We start from the raw sequence: 22,974 nt of genomic DNA on the forward strand, positions 1-22,974 counted from the left end.
AGTCATCCAATTTGCAGCTGCATTATAATTCTTTGACAAATAACAAATCATGGTAATTTAGACATTTTCTTTACCTTTCACACTGTGTTTACCCTTAGGTAATTTTGTGATATGTGATGCCTTCTTCAGTTCATGCCTGTAGATACAAAATAGATGAACATCAATACAGTATATTCATCTGTGGTAACAATATCCAGAAGAGAGGGGAAAAAAAAAAACCTTTCAAAATGTATGCATTGGAAGGTCAATACCACAACTAATTTATAAAAGCCAGATCTATAAAAGCTTGAACTTTTAGCCAGTTACAATTAGCACTGACCATGAACCTGAATGGCAAATACCCAAAAAGCCATCAACCTACAAAATCATTCAGCAACATTTTCAACAGCCTTTTCTGGAAAGCAGCTTCATACAAAACTATGCAACAAATTTGTTGCAAGACAGCTCTGAAAAATCATAGGCTGAACGCCAAAAAAAAAACAAAAAAACAAAAAACCACGGCATAAAACAAAAAGTTGAGGAACTAGAAGAGTCTTGGCAAGAACACAAGTGCTTGTATGTTCCCGTCTGTTTGTTTGGTGGTACCATAAAGCTGAGAGATTGCAGCGAAATCTAGAAGTGGTGGAAAATACTGCTCCTAGATTACAAATCTTGCACAACATGTGAACTCAGACATTGATAATTCCACTGAATGGAATTCTTGCTAATCCGGCTGCTATAGTATGAGGAGCACTGTACAACCACTTGCCACAAAGATACCATATTGCAAAAATATGGGACAGAATGACTGAAAATAAAGCACCCCAGCTTCTTAATCTTTCACATTACTGCTCAATGTGTGATAAAAAATAAAATTAAAAAGGTGAAAGAAATATACAGAGGAACATGGAACATACAAATCCATTTAAAGCCCAGAGCTTAGGACTCAATCGACTGGGATAGAGGACGTGACTCACATGTTGCCGAGGGCGACCTCTCCCAGCAGAATGAGGCCCACGGGGTCAGACTGGGAGGTGTGGCAGTAGTTGGCGCTCTTCGATACCATGTCAGCAAAGTACACACCTTTGCCAAACATGTAACCAGTCTGGAATGGTTTTCAAGAAAATATTACAGACAAGCAGGAGGACTTTGAAGGCTCATCATGACTTATTGTCACATGACCGCATACAAGCCTGGAATTGTAAACATGTACTGCTAAACATTTGCAGAATGCAGGATAATATTTAGAGTATGGGTGACTGTGAACTTTGCAAATAAAGAAACTGAGATTGGACATATTAGTCAACATACAGTGCTTCTAAATTAAGTGAGCTGACATTGTATATCAGTCTGCCATTTTTGGCCCCCCACACCATGTAATCTATTACTGTATTTCCAGGGAGTGGGGTGCACTTGAGAGGGAGGCTTGGATATCTTTTGTCTTCCGATAAGCTAGCTGGATGCCAAAGTTTAGATGCTGGCAGGGAAAAAAAACACTGAGCCCTGTGGAGTGGGCAGCTGAATCCCTTTCATTTCCTCATGCAACTTAAAGGTAAGCCCTGCAGCGATGCACAGAAGCACCAACACATTTTCTCAAAATCTCAAACTCAGTTCCAGGAGATGGTCAGCGTCTGCCGTTTTTCAGCATGTTTCAGTAGTTAATTTAAGTCATTGATTGGCTTAACTCCCATTTCTTAAATCTCTTAAACAGAGCAACAAGAACTTGCCTTTATTTTGCTAGTAAAAGTTTGCAAGTACAAACCGGCAGCTTAGAACAAATTCTTACTGTGGTAAATATCTATTGCATGCATACACAGATCCACCAGTAAGTGGTGGTAAGCAGTAAGCAGCGGAACGCATATGGGCAAAAATCTAAAGTACTGGTACAGAGCACCGATGAGTATTGCTCAATTCAAGCACCCAATAAGTGTAATCAATAATATTATTTATGGGCTGCACAGCAAATTTCGTTGTATGGAAATGTACAATGACAATAAAGGCATTGCATTATTCTATAAACCTGCCATACAGTAATGCCATAAAATTATACACCCAAGTAAAACAACAAAAGTAAACAGACAAAAGAACAGCAGCTTCAAATAAACGGCTCTGAGCAGCCACATTTCTACTCGAGAAAAATATCATCAGAGCTGAAGCTGAACTTCCACCTCCTGAACAGCAGAGGGCAGTGTTGTTCGGATGGACTCACCACAGGGGCCTCGGGGGGTGCAATACGCAGTCCCTGAGACAGGATACCAGCATAGTTGGTCGCGCGGGAGCCGTGCCACAATAGCTGCCGGTTGGGCAGGTCCTGGAAAGGACGGTAACGCTGGTACTCCCCTTCCCTCTTCACCTTGAAGACCTGTCAACCAGAGCAAACACAGAGAAAGGAACCGTGAAAAAGCATTTCTGCCTGTGGAAAATTATTCTGAACATAAATAAGGGATGGGCCTTTTCATGATTAATCAGGCAATACAGATCAGACCCTAAATGTCACAACCACAGGTAGGGTTATGTCATAAATACACATGTAAGAGCTTTCACACACAGCTGATAGCAATTTTCAACAGTAAAGCCAAATCCAACTGGTCCCAGTGAAATGTACAGTCTGAAAATTAATATTTCCTAATCAGTCAGTAATAATCACATCGCTGATGAACAAAAATGTTCCATCAAATAACGTGGTGGCATAAATGTTAAGGGGAAAAAACCTGTATAAACCTCTATCACTGAACAAAAATTCACCCATTCAAACATTTGCATTGGGCTGTTGAGATTTTATAGACGGATCTTACCTCTTCAACTTCAAGTGTGTAGGTATTGTGGGTAGCAGCGTGCGTGTTTTTGACGTATTGAAGAATAATCTGGGCTTCCTCACACGTTTTGTCAACAACCTGTACAATGAATACAAACATAGGTGAATTTATTACGCCAGAGGTCTTTTGAAAATAATGCTGAGTGAGGAACTTTCAGGATCGATTAACAGTTAAAAACGAGTGTTTTCTTTTAACAACATTGATGTTAGCTCCATCTAATCAAAACGCTTACTTCGATCTTGGTCTTGAGTTTCTCATAGTTGATGTCAATGGGGTCCTTCTCATTGTCTTCTGCTCCACCTCTGAGAAGACTGTAGGCCACCTCAATATCCAGAAGGTTGTCCAACATCTGGACTTTGGCCTGCACAGCAGGAGGGAAAAGACATTCATCACTGCTCACAAATGTTTCTTTTTCCATTTCTTAAATAAAGTACCATTGTTTTTCCAACTGCAAGGAACTTGCCTGTGATTTGGTTGAGAGACTAAAGTGTGGATGGCTGTTTGTACAGATACATAATTTCTTTGCGTATATTGCTGACTCAAGACAGGAGATGGTTCAGAAAAATAGTCATGACGTACAGTAAGTGAAAAATGCATCAATGCCTACAAAAGCACTATCATGTTCTATTGCAAGTTAAAACACAAGGGATAAAGTAGGAGGTATACCAATAGGCGAGGGGAACAGTATTGCACTATATATTAATATAGCATTTTTGCACAACATTGAAAAAAACAGCACATTTCCCTTTTAAAAAAGGACTGGTATCACTTGATTCTTTTAAAAAGCTCTTGATGTAGTAATCAATCAGCCGAGGAAGAATGGCATCGGTGCATCACTAATCAGCATTGCAATGAAAAGCAATGAAAGGTTTGTTATTTGGTTGCTGATCTAAATGCTAACCTGAATGTAGTCCAGGTCACTCAGAAGAGGCGGTTTTTTCATCCCAAAGTCGTGAGGTATCAGTGTGTAGAAGCGGTTGGAGAGGTCCAGGATTTGGGACTCAGAAGCATTTTCAGACACTGCCTGAGGGGAGAGTCACAGGGTTCTGTGATTGGTCTGTGACATGGAGTGTCAGCACTCCATGCTCAAAATGGTCTATGTACTCAATCTGTTACTCATTCAGAAATGCGTATGCACTCTCGATCTGTAACTCATTCAGAATGTATGCACTCTGGATCTGTTACTCATTCAGAATGCAGTATACATTCTGGATCTGTTACTCATTCAGAATGCAGTATACATTCTGGATCTGTTACACATTCAGAAATGAGTATGCACTCTCGATCTGTAACTCATTCAGAATGTATGCACTCTGGATCTGTTACTCATTCAGAATGCAGTATACATTCTGGATCTGTTACTCATTCAGAATGCAGTATACATCCTGGATCTGCTATTCATTCAGAATGCAGTATACATTCTGGATCTGTTACTCATTCAGAATGCAGTATACATCCTGGATCTGCTATTCATTCAGAATGCAGTATACATTCTGGATCTGTTACACATTCAGAATGCAGTATACATCCTGGATCTGTTACTCATTCAGAAATGAGTATGCACTCTGGATCTGTAACTCATTCAGAATGTATGCACTCTGGATCTGTTACTTATTCAGAATGCAGTATACATCCTGGATCTGTTACTCATTCAGAATGCAGTATACATCCTGGATCTGTTACTCATTCAGAATGCAGTATACATCCTGGATCTGTTACTCATTCAGAATGCAGTATACATTCTGGATCTGTTATTCATTCAGAATGAAGTATACATTCTGGATCTGTTATTCATTCAGAATGCAGTATACATCCTGGATCTGTTACTCAATAAGAATGCAGTATACATTCTAGATCTGTTACTCAAAATACAGCTGGCACATACAGCCAACAGATCCAGCCGCATACACTTAGCGGGATCCATTGCTCATAATGGATTGTGTGCTCTGGTCCCCATACTGACCTGCTGCACCTCACTCAGAATGGAGTACGCACTCTGGATCTGTCTCTTGCTCAGCTTTCCCAAGGGCATCTTCTGCAGATCAATCTGCGAGGGGAAAATATTCATTGAAAGTACCATTTCAAATGATAATGGACGCTAAAACAGTCCTACTAATGTATTATTATATGATGATCCCTAAAAAGATTCATTGACATGTGTGCAATAAATTAAAAACCATATTGTTTTCGTTCCAGCCTAAAGCAACATGACTAATCTGTAGGTTTTATTTCTACAGGAATGCAGAATGTGTCTCTGCTCCGGTATCTGACCAATTTCAGTGGAATTAGTTGTCATCTCATATTTAGTATTATGTAACTATGTAGAGATGTGGTCTGGGGGAGAGAGAGATATCAGTCTGTATGTTTTGCAGCCACGCACCTCAAACTCCACCATGGCTTTCTTCATGCTCTCCACATCGAAGATCATCCGGATGAGCTCCTGCACGGGTTTCTGGAGCTGGGACTTTGTACCTGCACTGGCCGTCAGCTTCTTTACAGCTTCCTCATCCTGAGGGCCATCACACAAGAGTTGGAGTGAAGCTCAGGCTACCCCCCCACCGTACAGTTAATCATTTGAAGGATTATTGCAAACTATGATGATTGCTATGTTATTAGCTGCACCTTGTTACAACAGCTTGTGATGTATCCAAGTGGCCCAAAAATAGCCCCATGTACCCTGAGCATCTCATGACTCAACCACTAAAAAATTGGCTGAAAACCTCATGCAAATAAACCATAATGCTGTGTTGGCAAATAGAAAAATACATTTTTACTGTTCCTGAGAACCACATTTTTTGCAGAAGTGAGATGCATGCATAGTCTGTGTTGTGTTTTCTCACGACACAGACAATATGCACACATTGACATTTCTATAATGGCTCAGTTTTTCATTTAGGAATTGGAATTATTTTGGTGTGGGAACCATAATCGCAAATAATTCTAAAAGATAGCATCATGTCATGCTAATGAGAATGCCTGCCTGGTACCTGTCCATAGTCTATCTCCAGTGGGTAAAACTTGTTGGGGTATTTGGTGAAGTTTGTGGAGGTCCATAAGTTCCCAGTCTTCTCCATATAGAGGTTGCAGAAGTTGTCCATGGCGGAATTCTTGTCATAGAACTTGTCTAGCTTATTTCCTCCAATGGTGGTGCCAACCCGACCCCAGGACCTGAATACCCAATACCTGTATACACATTTCCAGTTAAACATTTAGCAACTTACTACAATTCATTTTTTTTCAGCCCCAACTGATTTGCTGAACTGATGTTTTCATGTATCATTCTAGACAGCTGCTATCTGTAGCACAGCAGAGTTGTGGTAGAGGACCAGTGAGAATGCACGTTAGCACGATCAAATAGATAGCCCACTGACATACACCACAATACTACATCTAATATGTAATAGTGGTGTATACACTGGTCCTTTCACACTTCTGGTCACCCTCTTCAGCTGGAGTCACACTTACACTTATTTATGCATAACTATGTTTTTAATTTGTTCTCCAATAAGCATATCTCTAGAATGTTTTAGGACTTATTTTCTGGAGAAGGCCAGTGTCAGGCGATGGCTCCTGGACACAAACTCACCGCTTCTGCACGTCATCCTCCAGCAGCTGCAGTTTGTAGTAGGAGTTGGTACCTCTGACAATGTCCACCAGCCCCAGGGTGGCACTGAAGATCTTACCATTCTGATCCAGGACATGAGCGCAGTTTTCCAGTCCTGAAATAATCAAGCCAGAGTCTGGTCTCTTGAGCGCCATTACAGTTTACATACCAAATTATGCAGTAAGATCCATAAAGGATATTTACTTTTATGCTATGGCTAACATAAAAAGTGAATTAAATACATTTAAGGAATAAACTATGACAAGCTGTGTGTTCTCTTGATACATAGGGGACAAAGAGATGTAGTGCTGATATTAGCTAGCCAGGATTCATTAGATTACTAATCTAACTACCATGCTAATTACCATGTCATATCTAGCTGGCATTAACTAGCTAGACTAGTTGCCCAATGTTAGCTCAAGCGAACTAGCTATCAAAGATCTTTATCTGGCTACCAATTAGCAAAAATATGACTTCCACCAGGCTTCCAGCCACGTGCCGCATTATGACCCAACCCATGTGAATATGTCAAGACAGAGCACAGCCTTTTCCACTAATCACAACAAATTACAGGCCTGTGAACCAATGGGCTGAAAGTACAAGCAAATAAAACATATAAGCAAATACTTTATGTTCACCTGAATCTGGGTCCACTGCAGCCCCTCCTTTAACAGTTAGCTTCATCTTCTTGGCTTTGGCACCACCTTCGACAAGACAAGTGTCAAATTGATACAATGTTATTTGCATTGTTTCCCCCCTACGTGAGCACTACCCCCCTTTTCCTCTTCCCCTACATGAGCAATACTCCCCTTTCCTCTTCCCCTACATGAGCACTACTCCCCTTTTCCTCTTCCCCTACATGAGCACTACTCCCCTTTTCCTCTTCCCCTACATGAGCACTACTCCCCTTTCCTCTTCCCCTACATGAGCACTACTCCCCTTTTCCTCTTCCCCTACATGAGCACTACTCCCCTTTTCCTCTTCCCCTACATGAGCACTACTCCCCTTTTCCTCTTCCCCCCTACATGAGCACTACTCCCCTTTTCCTCTTCCCGTACATGAGCACTACTCCCCTTTTCCTCTTCCCCCTACAAGAGCACTACTCCCCTTTTCCTCTTACCCCCTACATGAGCACTACTCCCCTTTCCTCTTCCCCTACATGAGCACTACTCCTTTTCCTCTTCCCCCGTACATAAGCACTACTCCCCTTTTCCCCTCCCCCTACATGAGCACTACTCCCCTTTTCCTCTTCCCCCCTACATGAGCACTACTCCCCCTTTCCCTCTTCCCCTACATAAGCACTACTCCCCCTTTCCTCTTCCCCTACATGAGCACTACTCCCCTTTCCCTCTTGCCCCCTACATGAGCACTACTCCCCTTTTCCTCTTCCCCCCTACATGAGCACTACTCCCTTTTTCCTCTTCCCATCTACATGAGCACTACTCCCTTTTTCCTCTTCCCCCTACATGAGAACTACTCCTCTTTTCTCTACCCTCTACACAATATGATCAAAAGTATCTGGACACCCCTTGGTCTGGGGCTGTTTTTCATGGTTTGATCTAGGCCCCTTAGTTCCAGTGAAGGCCAATCTTAATGCTACAGCATACAATCACATTCTAGACAATTCTGTGCTTCCCTGACAGTTTGGGGAAGGCCCTTTCCTGTTTCAGCTGACAATGCCCCTGGGCACACATATAAAAATGTTTTTTTCAAGGTGTGGAAGAACATGACCGGCCTGCACAGAGCTTGGCCCTCAACCGAATCTAATACCTTTGGAATCAATCGGAAAGCCAACTGTGAGCCAGGCCTAATTGCTCAATCAGTGCCCGACCTCACTAATGCTCTTCTGGCTCAATGGAAGCAAAGCCCTGCAGCAATGCTCTAACATCTAGTATAAAGCTTTCCTAGAAGAGTGGATGTTGTTATAGCAGCAAAGGGTGGACCAACTCCATATTACAGCCCACAGTTTTGGATGAAATATTGGATGTCAGGTGTCCACATACTTTTGGCCATGTAGTGTACTTAAGCAAAACTTTAATTTCTTCTCCTCTACAAGAGCACTACATTTGGCTCCCTCATACCCAAAGTCTGTCCCAGTCTTACCTTCCTCCTCCTTGACTCTGCCTGTGCTCTTCCCAGCATTGGCTCCGCTGGACTTGGAGGCTGTGGTGGGGGCGGGGGTTTCCAGTTTGACCTCCGCCCCCCAGGGGGAAATGGCATGCAGGGAGATGAGCTCCTGCAGGGCTTTGCCAGAGGACTTTATGTCAGTCAGGAAGTCCTCAGAAACCACCCGCACGCCTGCCTCCTTCACCTCCTCCATTTTCTTGCTCAGCTTCTCGACCTCCTCTGATAAAAACAAGATGGCACAGATGCGTCACGACAGCCATACAGCCTCAGCTCTGCTTCGCCCTGAAATACAGGGGCCAGATCCTTCTCCAGATACACACTTACAATCAATTCTCTTGTAATGAGTGGCTATGTCAGCTGGCTGCTGTAAAAACTGAAAATATACTTGGGACGCAATCTGAAAGAATAATTATGTCAGAACGCACTTGTGGGTTGAAAACAAGATAAGTGTTTATAAAAGAGAGAGCTGGCGGTTTATGGGCTGACACAAACACAGCCAACTTCAATACAGTATAACCAACCTCAGTGGGGCCAGAGGGAAAGAACATACATGATTAGTCAGATTTTCAGGAAAAAAATTTAAATGAATGTGCCTGCTACTGCAATTTCAAAATGTGAATGCACAAAACTAAATTCAATAAACAAACTGTTTGGTTCCCATTCATTTCTTCCTCCAGTTTTTACAGTGCGGTAAACATAGACAACTGTATATGGTGTGGAGGACCAGCAGTCCTACTTTGCACCAAGAGTGCATCGATAGAAGTGCTGCTAACGTACTGCGCTCACATAAAAACTGGCACTTTGCCAGGCTGTCAATCTCCATTAGAAACCGAACCTGACATTAACATTTAAAAGAGGGAGCCAGACAATCCGGGAAGCTGCTTATGTGGGAGGCTTAATCCGGGTGTTCTCATCCAACTGGATAGTTACTTTGTTCAGCAAAACCAAATCATTACAAGAATTGTTTTGGCAAGCTGTGACAATTTTCCTGATCAACTGAACCTGCCTAACTTCAGAATTTGCTGGTAAACCTATATGAGGCAGCTAAGGGCCAGTGTGGGGATTACTAGGTAGTTAGCTAGCTAGCCTACAGAAGGCTTGCAGAGTTGCACATGGTCCAATTTATTACTTAAATGTATTGTACAATAAACATTTTTTTACACAAAACTACATTGCATGATTGACTCACGGCACTTAAAAACCACTACCGTGGTTTACTGGCAGTAGTCATTGTTAAAACCAACATGAACATCTGTGTTGTCAAATGCATTGTTGCCATAAAACAATGCATTTCTGATGACTTTTTGGGGCATACCTTTCAAGTAAAGATGGGGAAAGGCTGTCTTCACGGGCAGCTAACTGCTTTGCGATGAAGACACAGCCAGCGTTTCCGAATGAAACTCCCATCCTTGCTGAAGTGCCCGGGGGACGGCAGGTACTCACTCTTGGAGCTGATGCAGACCGAAGCTTTGCTGGCCGTCCCGGTGATCTTCCCTCCCAGCTCCTCCACGGCAGCCTTCAGCTCGTCCTTGTTCTTCCCCAGTTTCCCCACGGCCAGGAGCTTCATCCCCGTCAGGGGCTTGTCTGCAGGAGGGCACACAGGCAACGCAGGCCGCAGGGTCATCACGGGGCGCTCGGAACAGTGCCACAAAGACACCGCTTATGTTCCCGCCATTTTCCCAACACAGCGTGCGGGCTTTATGAGGGGAGGTTCGGGCTGCTGAAGACAACCCAAGCAGGAAACTCAGGGTTTCCACCATAGCCGATTGTCCAGAAGGCACATAGCTGCTTACAGAGGTGAAAAGAGTTCAACGGTTGCAATTCAGTCCTCAGCAGCACCAATCAGGATATGGGTCAGTTACACATCCACTTTATGTTGTCAGCGTAGTTATTTTATCCATGATTATTGGTTGTAAATGAGTTATATTTATACGCTTTCCCCTGTTTACCAACTGTGCTTCAGCTACCCACACATACACAGTAGGAGTATGGCATCTGAAGCATGTACACTCCTCTGATGCATTCATTTTCAAGTTCCACAAAGTACTGCAGGAGAGAGCTAGCTCTGATGGAAGAGAAGCATAGCCCTCACAGACTGTGAGCAGCTGGCATGCCCTCGCAATTGAAATAACCCAAGGTGCAGTTACGGCACCTGCACCTACAAACCCGGAGCACAGCACTGAGGAACTAAAGTCAATTCTTAAACTGCATTTTATAATTAATTGTGAAATACCAGACAAGAATGCATCTATACTGTATAGTGTTGGAGGAAAGGTTTCACTCCTGAAGACCCCTCCATATCTCTCTAATTTCAATGTCAATGTTTCAAACAAACTGTGACCTCATAGGCCTGAGCTGCATGACTGTGCCATCTTTATGGACTGGCTGCAAGTTAGTACACATTTCTGAGTATATATTCCACGTACTCTCCTCAATGCATTATTGGACAAAAAAGTACCTCTCGACAAGTTAATTTTGTGATTCCTATCAAACATTTCATCAATATCTCATAAGCACCATACATAAAGACTGCACGGAACGATAAGACAAGTGAAACAACAGAAATGGCTCACACATTCTTTTAAGACACAGATCAGGAGCATTAAATACAGAAGCATGGTCCACAAATTGCTTGATTGACAAGTACAAGTACTCGTACATGAACCGACAATTTTGAAAACGTATGTGCAGTATACCTTTCATCTTAGAGGAGTGGAGTTCATCCCACCTATCACTAATTATAAGTCATTAGTCTAAGTTATAGGAGTGTTACCTAGTCAAGTAGGGCAGACATGTATCATGTTCGTATTACTGTCTGCTGATAACAACACATTTGTTGGGGTGAATTTAGTCTTTAAGGTGTGGTATGCTGTCGTGTGGCTACGGAACTGTACTTGTACCTAGATCACAGGTTCAACGGTGCTGCACAGCTGTTTTACCCTTTTAGCAAAAAATACCTCAGGTGAACTGCTTCAGTAAGCATACCCAGCAGCAACAAAACGACATTTATAAGTGTAAGCTAGAAAAAGTGCCCTGGGGTAGCTTCTGCAAGGCAAAGAAATGTCATCCGAGGAGTAGGCGGAGACTAGCGTCTGCAATGCCACAGTGGATCTCACCTGATGGCACGAGGTCAGGGGTGCGTTCGGGAGGGGCACTGGAGGCGCTGGCAGATGATGATGTGGTCTTTGGAGTGGGCGTGGCCTCCACTTTCGGGAACACCCGGTCCTGACGCTTAAACTTGAACTTCTTGAGGAAAGGAACCTCATGGAACGCCTGGAGGGGACATCAAATCTTTAGTTCAAATGTATGTAATTCAGAGAAGCACACAATGGGAGCACAGAATTACGTTATAAGTTATAATGGACAAAAACATTCATTATTTGGAGAGGTTTTGGATAGGTTTTTGGACTTGTAGATATCTTCGAGCCATATACTAATAAGTAATTCCCACTTGACAATTATGCAAAAGTGTGTTTCATGAATGAAAAAGGTTGATTTGTAATGAAATATGATTATGTTATGATTTACAGCAATGCACAATATAGATATTTTGGATAGATTTTGAGACACTTTGCCAATGAGTTTATGATACAGAATATGTATAGTTTTACCTGTTTTATATACATTATACACAGATCTTTCAGTATTTAATTTCAAACAAGAGGAGAACAACTTAATTTTTGCCAAGAAAATTGCATTGGCAGCACTTGGTTCTGCCCAATTTATGAATATAAACTAACCTAATAGAAACCCCTAAATGGGCAGGATTTGGCCAGATTTGGCATCTGCAAGGGATTAATGTCTTTTCACTCAGAAAATCTACAAAACATACTATCGGAGACATACAAGATGAGATTCCACAGAAATAAGGTATACAGACATTCAAGTTACAGCTAGTATGAATGCAGTAAGCCCATCCGTCTATAGCTATATTTATTGTTCCAGAGTGTCATTTCTTTGAGACCTGATCTAAATATTAATGTACCTCAACGACTTTTCCATCTAGTGCCAGTGTCACACCACCTAAGAACAGTCATTATACAACTTATTATTACAACTTCACTTCAGGTTTGACTATAGGAGTGTCTTTTCTCCCAAAACACCAATTCCATCTTCAAGCAAGCCTGTCATTTTTATATATACCCATGAACAATAGGTACTAGACGGTTACTGAATAACCTATTAACGACAAGCATCATTTGATTACGTAGTCCAGCTTTTCTCTACCTTGTCTCATCATTTGCACTGTTGGTGCTGGTAGCATAAAAAAAACACACAGGCTCAGCAACCTTTTGCCAGTTGTCCTCACACCTGAGAACTCAAAACATTCCAGTATCATGTGGGAGAGCCAGGCCTTGAGGGTAGATGGACTTACCATGGATAGGGATTAGGGAAGGCAGAATGCTGCACAAAATTACTTTCACCAAATTCCACTGTCACACGAGAAGTTCCATTCAACTACCATGGATTGAAAGGGACTACACTATTTTTCAACTTCATTTACTACAGAATGTTACTGTATGAACTTCATGAATTTTACAGTATGAATGAGAGTTTTGTCATGAATATGTGTGGACTCAAGTCAACTGAAGCTAGTAGATATTTTACTTCAAATTTGACAAACTGGTGTTGAAGATTTTGAGACAGGATTTCAAGACTAATCAGCTTCACTTTGATATCTATTTTGGTTGGCGACAGCAATCTGTCACGATGAAGAAAAACATAATAGATCACTGTCATCTTTTTTGAGATGAGGCAAGGAGTCCAGTGGCTACAACCTGTGCTCCTTAGACGTGCTAGTTACACTTCCTAGTATTTCAGTGTTCCACCAATACTAACTGCCACCTGATTCCAAAACACAATTCTCTAAATGGCGCTTGTCAACCGCTGTTTCTATGTGAAGAGACATGATTTTTAAAGATTTTTAAAATACATTTCCATTATTTACATTATTATTAAAATACATACATCTCTACCAACTAATAGTTTGGATCACAAACATGATTTCATTCAGTATGTTAAAAGGGTCAATGAAACATTTAGAAGTGGAGAGGCCTGCCTACCTTGGGGGTAACCCAGTCCTTGCGGTTGGGTGTCTGGGTCTTGAACACACACTTGGTCCAGGCGGAGATGTTACCGTTGCAGTAGTATGCATCGTTCTTGAACACCACCTGGCCCTGGCATTCCTCACAGGGCTTCAGAGCTCCAAAGGCCATGCAGTCTGCTAGACTGTCCACGATCTGACACACACACACACACACACACAAACACACACTTTTATTATTTTCATTACTGGTTTAACTGATTTTATTTTCAGAAACGTGAGGTGAGCGAGCGAAAATAAAGAAAAAAGTTGACCCCCTGTAAGAATATAAATTTTTACTGCAGGCAACCCCTAGACTGGTATAGCAAAGCCCCTGTAATTGCAGATGAGGACGCATATATACCACAGTGCTTTTGACGACCGGTTAACGTTTTCCAGCCTAAATTGATACATTTTAAAATATTAGAATTATTGAGAGGTTATATAGAGTTTGTATCTGCTATAACCAGCCAGGTAAGAGGTAGGAAAAGCAGTTACTATAGCCTCTGAGGCAGATAAGAAATACTACTAAGCATGCCGGTTCACTGTGCATTCCCCCATTAAGGCTGATCTGTCCCATTTCATATCAGTGTTGGAAGGTTAAGTCCCGTTCCAGCCTTTGATGCTGGTTGTAAAACATACACCTCTAATGTTATTTGAAAGTTTAGTGCAGCTCCACACTACATGCATTTCCTATGTAGACAGCATTCTCAGCGTGAATGGTTCAGAAAATCGGACGATAATGATAATTCCCCCAGGGAAGTAAACAATGGACGTTCTATCCATGTTTCCCCAAGTAAGCACATTCTTTTTTGACTAAAAACTATTAAGGATTTTGTTTCCTGGACCCTTGCCGCGAGAAGAAAATCGACTTCACCCTGATGTGTGTCATCTGCGGGTTTCCAAAACACAAAGAAGAGGACCCCCAAGCCTGTTTTTTGTTCACCCATGTTACAAAATAAGGAACCCTTGTCTGAATAACATTGGGATCATAAAATAATTTATAGAGATAGAACAGTGCGTTTTAACATACAGTTGAAAATGGTATATTGTGTCACCAGACTGAGTTTCACCGTAAAAAATAAAATAAAAACACAACGAACGCAAATGAACCGACTGCAGCCCGAATACAGGCCGGTGCAGTTAACGGGTTAAAGGACAAGCTGAGGTGAATTTGCATGCTTTAAGGTTTTGACTGTGACCGTGTAAAGAAAACAAACACACTGATCAGGGGAAAGCTGGAACGGCAGGTGGAATGTTCTTTTTTTAAGTTTGCCTGGATGCAGCAATTTTGCATCTAAAAGAAAAGGAAAGGACTGATCCAGCACAATACGCTCAAGAAAACAACAGGGGGAGTAAACTATTAATCAAACCTGTATGGCCTTACAAAAATGTAAGCAATTTTGAATCAGGATCCACATGAGAGATACTCTTAATTTAACGTATACTGCATTTTCAGTCCATGTTTCTCTTCCAGCAGACATTCGCTCTGACTGTCAATGTTAGGTGTACAAATTTATTTAGTTTTTTCAGCAACTGCCAATTTCAATTGCAGAAACAACAAAAATACTTACGTTTGACTCGCCTGAAGGGACTTCCTGGTCATTAGCGATGAGCAGCTCTTTCATATCGTTAGTGGAACAGAAATTCTTTAGCTTGTCCTTGATGCTCCAGATCAGCTGGCTCTGCTCCTGTGGGGACAAAAAGATCGGCCAGAATCGTCAGAGAGGTCCAATGTCAGAGCCAGATTCAGTGACATTAATTGATGAAAATGTCTCGAACCTTCAACTGCATTTCAAGTTGCTTCTCCTGTTTCTCATCCTTTTTCTGCTTCTTGGCTGCCTCACCGTCAACTTCCTCTGCCTTCCTCTTTCTGAAGGAAAAAATAAGTTTATTTGTTTTGTGGGAACTACATCGATTTTTCTCAGAATTGTTGTGTTGTCAGAGAAGGTGGAGACAACCATCTTATGAAAAAAACATAAAAATAAACAATTCTAGTCTTCGTGTAAAAGTGTGTTGTTACCTTTAATACAAATGTGAGAAATGAGGAAGATGTCAAAATACACCATTTCATGGACCAAGTGGTCCAACTAAATACATTACGGTTTCAAAGACTTCAATGGCAGTAGTATTTGTGCTGTACCACACAACGTAAAGTTGACAAAACTACTCCAAGATTACTGCTGTATTCAACTAGAAATTCAATAACTTAACCACAAATATGACCCAATAACTATCGTCAGGTGAACATTTTCAGCAAGAAAAGTGACCCCTACTTTTCAACAGATGATAGGTCTGAAATTACACATTCTATTACTTTAAATCTCATTTTACCAGATCGAAACAGTCATCAAGGTTAGACAAAGGTGCTTCTGTGAGCATCGATAGTGCACCAGTCATCAAGGTTGCGTGAATAAAGCTGTCCTTCATTCACCAGAGGAATTAATTAGGACCCATCACCCTCCTCAAACAAACACGGGCTGACAACTTCCGTCACCCCAGGATTAATTAAGGTGTCCCCCACCCGCCCCCATGACAATTCCTCGGCCATCTCAGCGGTCCCTCTGTCCGGCACTGTCATGACAGGTCACGAATGCCTCTGGTGGTCACACCTACTTGTCCAAGGAGAACGCAACAACAAAAATCCAACAAGAGGAGGGGGCGGGGGTCCGGACAATGAGCCTATAAAACCCAGGACCCATGCCCTTGCACTGTCAAGGGCAATGTTGAGACTGATGACGTTTGTTACCGTCAAACTGAAAATCTCTTTTTTTTCCTCCAACCAAACAGACGGTATGACTAAAAATCAACACTGATACATTTCTCACAGGTGCGGTAAACGGCACACGCTGCATTCTTCAAAGGTCCCGGCTACCCGCTCTCAGATCAACACCCGCGGTCCTCTGTGCTGGTCTGACCGCGGTCTCTCTGGTGAGTATGACCGACACGGTGGATAACGCCACTCAGAGAAAACGAACGTGGCTGCGACACAGCAGTCATCGTCTTTAGCTGTGATGTTTCTAGGTGATTTATGCATAGTTGATTTCTTTTGTGTTGTAGGTCTTTTTGAAAGGCAACCGGATTGCTAAACTTCCAAAGGCAACGGCTCATATTTACTGTAGCATAGAGCAAATAATACAAACGGAAAAGAACATATGACTATGTTATTAATATTTAACGACAATCGCTCATTAAAACCGAAAGAGTATGTGTTGAAACAAGCCGCTTGACAGTTTAATGGAGACAGACTGGGCACGTCTGTGGTTTATGCTTCATAGTATGGGAGCTCTTGCAAAATTTGCAGCGAATCCTAAAATATATACAGTTATGAACATGTTGAAAATATTAAAATGATATTCTATTCATTTCAAAGTTGAAAAGCAAAGTAAAAACGTTACGTTATTTCGGTTCAAACCAATGCAATCATCTATGCTTCCATGTTATGAACATGTTGAAAATATTCAAATGATATTCTATTAATTTCAAAGTTGAAAAGCAAAGTAAAAACGTTACGTTATTTTGGTTCAAACCAATGCAATCATCTATGCTTCCATGTCCAGTAACTTTCGGTACCGATTAGCGAGGTGGGCGAATGAATGGACAGAAGGAAGAGCCAAATTTCTTTGCCTACACATTCCCTCTGCATTTTTACACTCAAATAAATTGTTTCTGCGAAAACATGACTGGCCTGCAATGACCGAGAGCACACACACACCGTTTCTTTAAGAAACATCACAAATGTCTCTCTTTCTCAATTTACAGTTTAAAGTGGTTCAGCTAAGGTCTGCCTTTCTTCCGATCTCCAGTTCTAAAGGGCTTGACATAAATGGGATTTCCATGTGCGTTTGTACAGAGACGACATGAAGTGAGCTGTATAGCCGCCGCTTGATTGGCTCCATTATCTCCTGATCAAATAAACCTGTCCGCACAGTTTAGCCCTTATCTGTGCCTGTTCACTCCAGGGTCACAGGTGCAGACACATATTCAGAGGGATTAAACAAGCCACAGTAAGTAAATGGGTCTACTTGACAGGGAAAACCCCATGAATCACTAACAACACAGTAAGTATCTTTACTATTTGAGTGAATGGAACTGACACAAAGCCGAAAAGAAATTACAAACATTTAAAATGAGGCAGTGATTGGATAGATACTTATATAAAACTAGGGCTGGGACTGTCAGATTTACAGCGAACTATATATCCAATTAATGCCAAATGGATTATGTAATTAGAATGACTGTATATTTACTATATTTACAACACTGAAGTGTTTTTTGTTTTTTGAAGATGTGTTTTCATAAGAAGCTGCAAAAATGCATAGCAGGCATCCGTGTATATCAGCTCATGGCGGTAAATACAGAATTTAAAAGAAACATGTTCATTAAAAATGCATCTTCTATCTGGGTCTCCCTCTGGTGTATTAGATTAAGAATTAACCAAAACTATCAAAATGTATTTTCAAGTTGTAACTTAACTGAGCCTTGGATAGTATTCCTTTTCTTGTCATAGAATGCATTAAAAAGTGAAGTATTTAATAATTACATGTATATTTAATGTATAAAGATCACTTGATTTACTACCATATAAGCTTTTAGCATAATGCACAATAAAAACTAACAGAATAAATTAACTAGTGCTTAAATTGCAGAACCTGCAACGAGCGGATAAACAGATCTTTAAGCCATCAATATTTTCTGGGTGTGACGAAGAATACACCTATCCACAAGTTCAAATAACATGTCAAGAGAGAAAAATGCTGTGATGTAAAGAAAAACAGCTCTTCCTCCTACCAGTCGATATAAATTATTAAGCTAATGAGGAATATTACTGTTCAAGGAAAATAAATGTAAACAGGTTAACATTAGCAAGTGTTCAGTTTAAAGGTTAAATTTTACCTTGGTTATCACCACTGTACACAGCCAGTGCAACATTTCCCTTGCCTCAAGCCCCTATATTGAAAAACACTGCAAGTCATTATGACTTATGACAAGCTTGATGGGAATCATATTACAAAGCAAACTTGCCAGGCAAGACAGAATTATAAAAGGTTTCATTTTACGATGTACAAAACAAGATAAATTTAGTATATACAAACCGGTACCAAATGCGATTCTTTTTTTCCCCCTTAGGATCAACAGGGTTCTGGGGATTTCTACTTTGGTCCCCATGAAATGAAAATGAAATTAAGTTATCAACTCAGGAGGCTGCCAAATAAGCTTGTAATATGCATTTATAATGGTCAAATGCAGGAATGCAAGCTTTAGTAATGGTCAAATCTCATTTTTTACACCCAGTAACTGTAATATTAATTAGTTTAAAGTGGAAACTCAAGCTTAAAGTGGAGTTTAAAGTGGCCTCCATCTCAAACAAGTTACTGAGCTCAGCCTGTTAGCATTTACTGTTAGCAGTAATTCTGCTTCTCTGTTATAGGCTACACGAAGAGGGGACAGAAATGAACGGCACTCATAACGCCACGTTGCTGACCACGCCCCCTGACCTGGTGCTCTCCATCAATGTGCCCTACATGGTGGCCGAGCTGGTGATCGCCGCCCTCTCCACCGTGGGCAACCTGCTGGTCTGCCTGGCCGTGGGGCTCAACAGGAAGATGCACACCGTCACAAACTACTTCCTGGTGTCGCTGGCCGTGGCGGACGCGTGCGTGGGCGGGGTGGCCATCCCTTGCGCCATCCTGACGGACATGGGCATCCCCCGGCACAACCTGTACCCGTGTTTGCTTATGCTGTCCGTGCTCATCATGCTCACCGAGAGCTCCATCTTCAGCCTGCTGGCCGTGGCTGTGGACCGCTACCTCGCCATCTTCCTGCCCTTCCGCTACCCTACCCTGATGACGCCCCGCAACGCCCTCCTGGTCATCCTGGTCACCTGGGTCCTGTCCTTCCTCATTGGCCTAGTGCCGCTCATGGGCTGGCACAAGACCCCGCCCGAGTCCGGCTACTGCTTCTTCGTCTTTGTGGTGGACATGACCTACATGGTCTACTTCAACTTCTTCGGCTGCGTGCTGGCGCCGCTGGTGATCATGTTCCTGATCTACGCGCGGATCTTCGCCACGGTGAAGCGGCAGGCCAGGCGGATCGCGGCCGACCGGGGGCAGGGGGAGGCACAAGCCCGACGGGCCGCCAGCATGCGCACCGAGGCCAAGACCGCCGCCTCGCTCTTCCTGGTGCTCTTCCTCTTCACCGTCTGCTGGATCCCACTGCACATCATCAACTGCTTCCTGCTGCTGTGCCCGAGCTGCCCCGTGCCCCTCCCCCTCCTGCTGACCGCCATCATCCTCTCCCACGCCAACTCCGCCGTCAACCCCTTCCTTTACGCCTACAAGATGAAGTCCTTCCGGCGCTCTTTCAAGGCCATCTTCCTCTGCTGCAGGGTTGAGATGGACCAGGACGACAGGATAGAAGATGGGGACACTACCACCCACAAGTCCTGACCAATGAGTGTGTGCATAGTTATCTAATCCTGTGAGACCACTTGCTATTCACTAGAGGTGGGTGGTATACTGGTATTAATGTGAATACTGGTATGACAATGCCACAGTATGGATTTTACCATATTGTGGATAACCAGAAAAGTGCTGTTAAAAATTATATTGTGGCACTTTTGTGGTAATACGATTATTTAAAACACAGGACCAGAGTAAACTAAAGCCTGGAAATTTGCGTTTTATTTGGCATTGTATTGGCAATCAAGCCAGAAACTAGCGGTAGCTAGCTAAGATAATCAAATTTTAGCTAGTTTATTGGGGCTTATGGTAAAACCAACGAGGCAGGTCAACTATAATGTTAATCTACAATATATAATGACAGCTGATAGTTGCCTTATAAATACACCTAATAAGCTAGTTATTAACAACATTCACCAATTCAAAACAGTATATGCATTCACTTTACCAAAAAACAAACCATTTAAAGCACAGCATCCATACAGATATTCATAACGAAATACAATGCAAGGTTACAAATTTGTTGGCACTGCAATGTATGCGCAAGGCCAGCAATGCCTTGAATTTATTGAAGCATTTGCTGGTGGCTGGCATAAATTTAAGAGCAGAGCTGCACTGTGTTTGCCAGCAGCCATACCACCACACACTCTGCTCCTGCCGACTGGCTGAAGCTAAGCAAGTGTGGGCTTGGTTAGTACTTGGATGGGAGACCACCAGGGAATACTGAGTTGCTGCTGGAAGTGGTGTTGGTGGGCCAGCAGGGGGCAATCTTCCCTCTGGTCAAATAAACCCCAATGCCGCAGTGCAGTGACGGGGACACTCTGCTGTAGGAGATGCCGTCTTTCGGATGAGAAAGACCGAGGTCCTGACTCACTGTGGTCATTAAAGATCCCATGACACTATTTGCAAAGAGTAGGGGGTTCCCCGGTGTCCTGGCTAAAATCCCAGATCTGGCTCTAGCAAAAACTTGCCACCTAATCATCCCCCGATTTAACTGGCTAAACAATGTTCTCTCCCTCCAGTGGAGCTGCTCAATGGCTAACAATAGAGGATAGTGGTTGTACTGGGCAGCTCCCAGGTGTGAATGTGTATGAGTGTGAAGCAGGGCGTGGCTGCAAAAGAGCATCCGTGCCCAGTGAACCTACCCTGGGCAAATAAAGGTTAAATAAATAAAATGAATAAGACTGAAAGAAGACCATTGGCCCACAGCAGGCAGAGGCCTCCCAGCTTTCAAGTCTACCTGCACAGACTTCAAAATCCCAGACTGCTGAGGACAACGTTGGGGCTGGTACAGGTACTACACATAAAAAGTTGGCTAACATGTAACATTAGTGGCCTCCCATGATTGTATAAACTGATACTGTATTGGTGCGGCAACATACTGGGGCCCATACAACATTAGATACTGGTTCTGTGCCACTTTAGCTTATAGACCGCTAAATCAATCAGGTTTAAAATAATTTAACAAGTAACGTGTAAGTTAGCTTGTTCAATTGTGCTTATCCACTGGGCAGGCTAAACAGCTATTTTTCCCATATTATCCTCACCCCCAGACCACCCTCACATGAGGATAATGCCAGCAGCTGTCAGCTTGTTTACACTGGCAGAAAAAGAAAAACGTACAAAGGAAAAGCATTTAAAATACATTGTGTAATTTCCTTTTTGTCAAAACAGATTTTTTTTAAGGCGAGGGAGATTTATGCTATTTTAAAGCAGGATACAACTTTTAATTCAATACTTTAATATTGGAAAAAGTATGATTCAGGAACTGGTATCACAAACAAGGTATCGGAATTGGTATCAGTACGGAACTTTTTTGAACGATACCCAGCCCTACAGACTGGTCAATAACTCATAAGTGTTTGATAAAAGTAACAGTTATAAATTCATTGCACTTAAAGTTTAGAGGACAATTTGAACAGAAAAATAAGTTAAAGAATACAACATTGAAATGTTTTATTTTCTGAAAAAATATATTTTATACTTATCACTTTACATATTTTTGTCGATTTTTATTTAAATGTCACTGGATAAGAAAAAAAATGTATATAGAAAAGTTTTAGTTAAGTTATAAAACTGTAAAATAAAAATGTTAATTATACAGAGTCACGTCTTAATCTTTCTGGTTTTATCAAATCCAAGGTATAATTCAGATTTTTTTTTTAAATCTATATTTATACATCAACTGTGAAAAATATGGTGATATGAATTTTAGGCCATATTGCCTGCCTCTACAATTCACACACCAGATCAGCCAATAAGATCAACGATTAGAGATGCTATGAGACATGAAGTAGCAGCAGCACGGGTGCATGGGAACCTTTTTCACATTTTGGGATTTCATGCCAAATTCTGGTAATATCATGGCACAAGCACTTTCTATGTCTGAAATGTCTGGTAAAATAACGCGCTACAGCTGCAGAACTGCACTGATCATGGTCGGATATACATGCTGGCGTATACAAGCAGTGTGGAAAATTACGCTAAAATAGCCTAACTGGCTGGAACCAAAACCAGCATGCAGACAGACCTGGACTGGAGTTGCACAACCCAAGTGAAAGGCACTTGGGTGAAGGTGTTCACTTATTTAATAAGGATTCAAAAGAGCAAACTGGTCAATCTGTGTAGTCCAAGAAAGGGAAGGAGGGTTTTTAACAAAGGCATAAGACTGACTGACAGAAAGGTCAGCCCAAGAAACAAGACACCAATTACATGATACCTGATCCTTCTCTAGGTTTAACAAAAATCACCATCACGCAACACTTCACCAGAATCCAAATAATTCTCCTCTCAGAACAGTGGTTTCATACAGTAAAAGCACAAAATTTTCTGTGAGGTTTAACAGGAAATAATTATAGAAAACTTTCCTCAGTGCTACCTTTGGAGAGCATGCTTCATCTTACT

The 22,974-nt window shown here is 42.0% G+C and overlaps 2 protein-coding genes across 2 annotated transcripts in view; one reads left to right on the forward strand and one right to left on the reverse strand.

Annotated features, from left to right (window-relative positions):
• The window catches only part of parp1 (poly (ADP-ribose) polymerase 1), a 30,102-nt gene that overhangs the window by 1,920 nt on the left and 5,208 nt on the right, over nt 1-22,974 (reverse strand). The window contains exons 5-21 of the mRNA XM_035423803.1: nt 15,392-15,482; nt 15,184-15,300; nt 13,590-13,766; nt 11,643-11,799; nt 9,970-10,110; nt 8,503-8,745; nt 7,038-7,103; nt 6,382-6,514; nt 5,783-5,978; nt 5,176-5,304; nt 4,759-4,842; nt 3,697-3,819; nt 3,028-3,156; nt 2,775-2,873; nt 2,189-2,341; nt 957-1,084; nt 75-136 (exon numbers count right to left, since the gene is read on the reverse strand). Of these exons, the coding sequence (XP_035279694.1) occupies nt 75-136; nt 957-1,084; nt 2,189-2,341; nt 2,775-2,873; nt 3,028-3,156; nt 3,697-3,819; nt 4,759-4,842; nt 5,176-5,304; nt 5,783-5,978; nt 6,382-6,514; nt 7,038-7,103; nt 8,503-8,745; nt 9,970-10,110; nt 11,643-11,799; nt 13,590-13,766; nt 15,184-15,300; nt 15,392-15,482 (2,228 nt within the window). The remainder of the gene's footprint in view (nt 1-74; nt 137-956; nt 1,085-2,188; nt 2,342-2,774; nt 2,874-3,027; nt 3,157-3,696; nt 3,820-4,758; nt 4,843-5,175; nt 5,305-5,782; nt 5,979-6,381; nt 6,515-7,037; nt 7,104-8,502; nt 8,746-9,969; nt 10,111-11,642; nt 11,800-13,589; nt 13,767-15,183; nt 15,301-15,391; nt 15,483-22,974) is intronic.
• On the forward strand, nt 16,309-20,260 carry LOC118230632 (adenosine receptor A2a-like). The gene is made up of 2 exons (XM_035423804.1): nt 16,309-16,540; nt 19,041-20,260. Exon 2 carries the CDS (start codon nt 19,063-19,065, stop codon nt 20,056-20,058), a length of 996 nt encoding a protein of 331 aa, XP_035279695.1. The 5' UTR covers nt 16,309-16,540; nt 19,041-19,062; the 3' UTR covers nt 20,059-20,260.

Source organism: Anguilla anguilla, chromosome 6 (genome assembly GCF_013347855.1).
Source record: "Anguilla anguilla isolate fAngAng1 chromosome 6, fAngAng1.pri, whole genome shotgun sequence".
Lineage (NCBI taxonomy): Eukaryota > Metazoa > Chordata > Actinopteri > Anguilliformes > Anguillidae > Anguilla > Anguilla anguilla.

Excerpts from the sequence above, each read along its gene's own strand:
- LOC118230632 (XM_035423804.1), top strand. The coding sequence starts at position 19,063 with ATGAACGGCACTCATAACGCCACGTTGCTGACCACGCCCCCTGACCTG.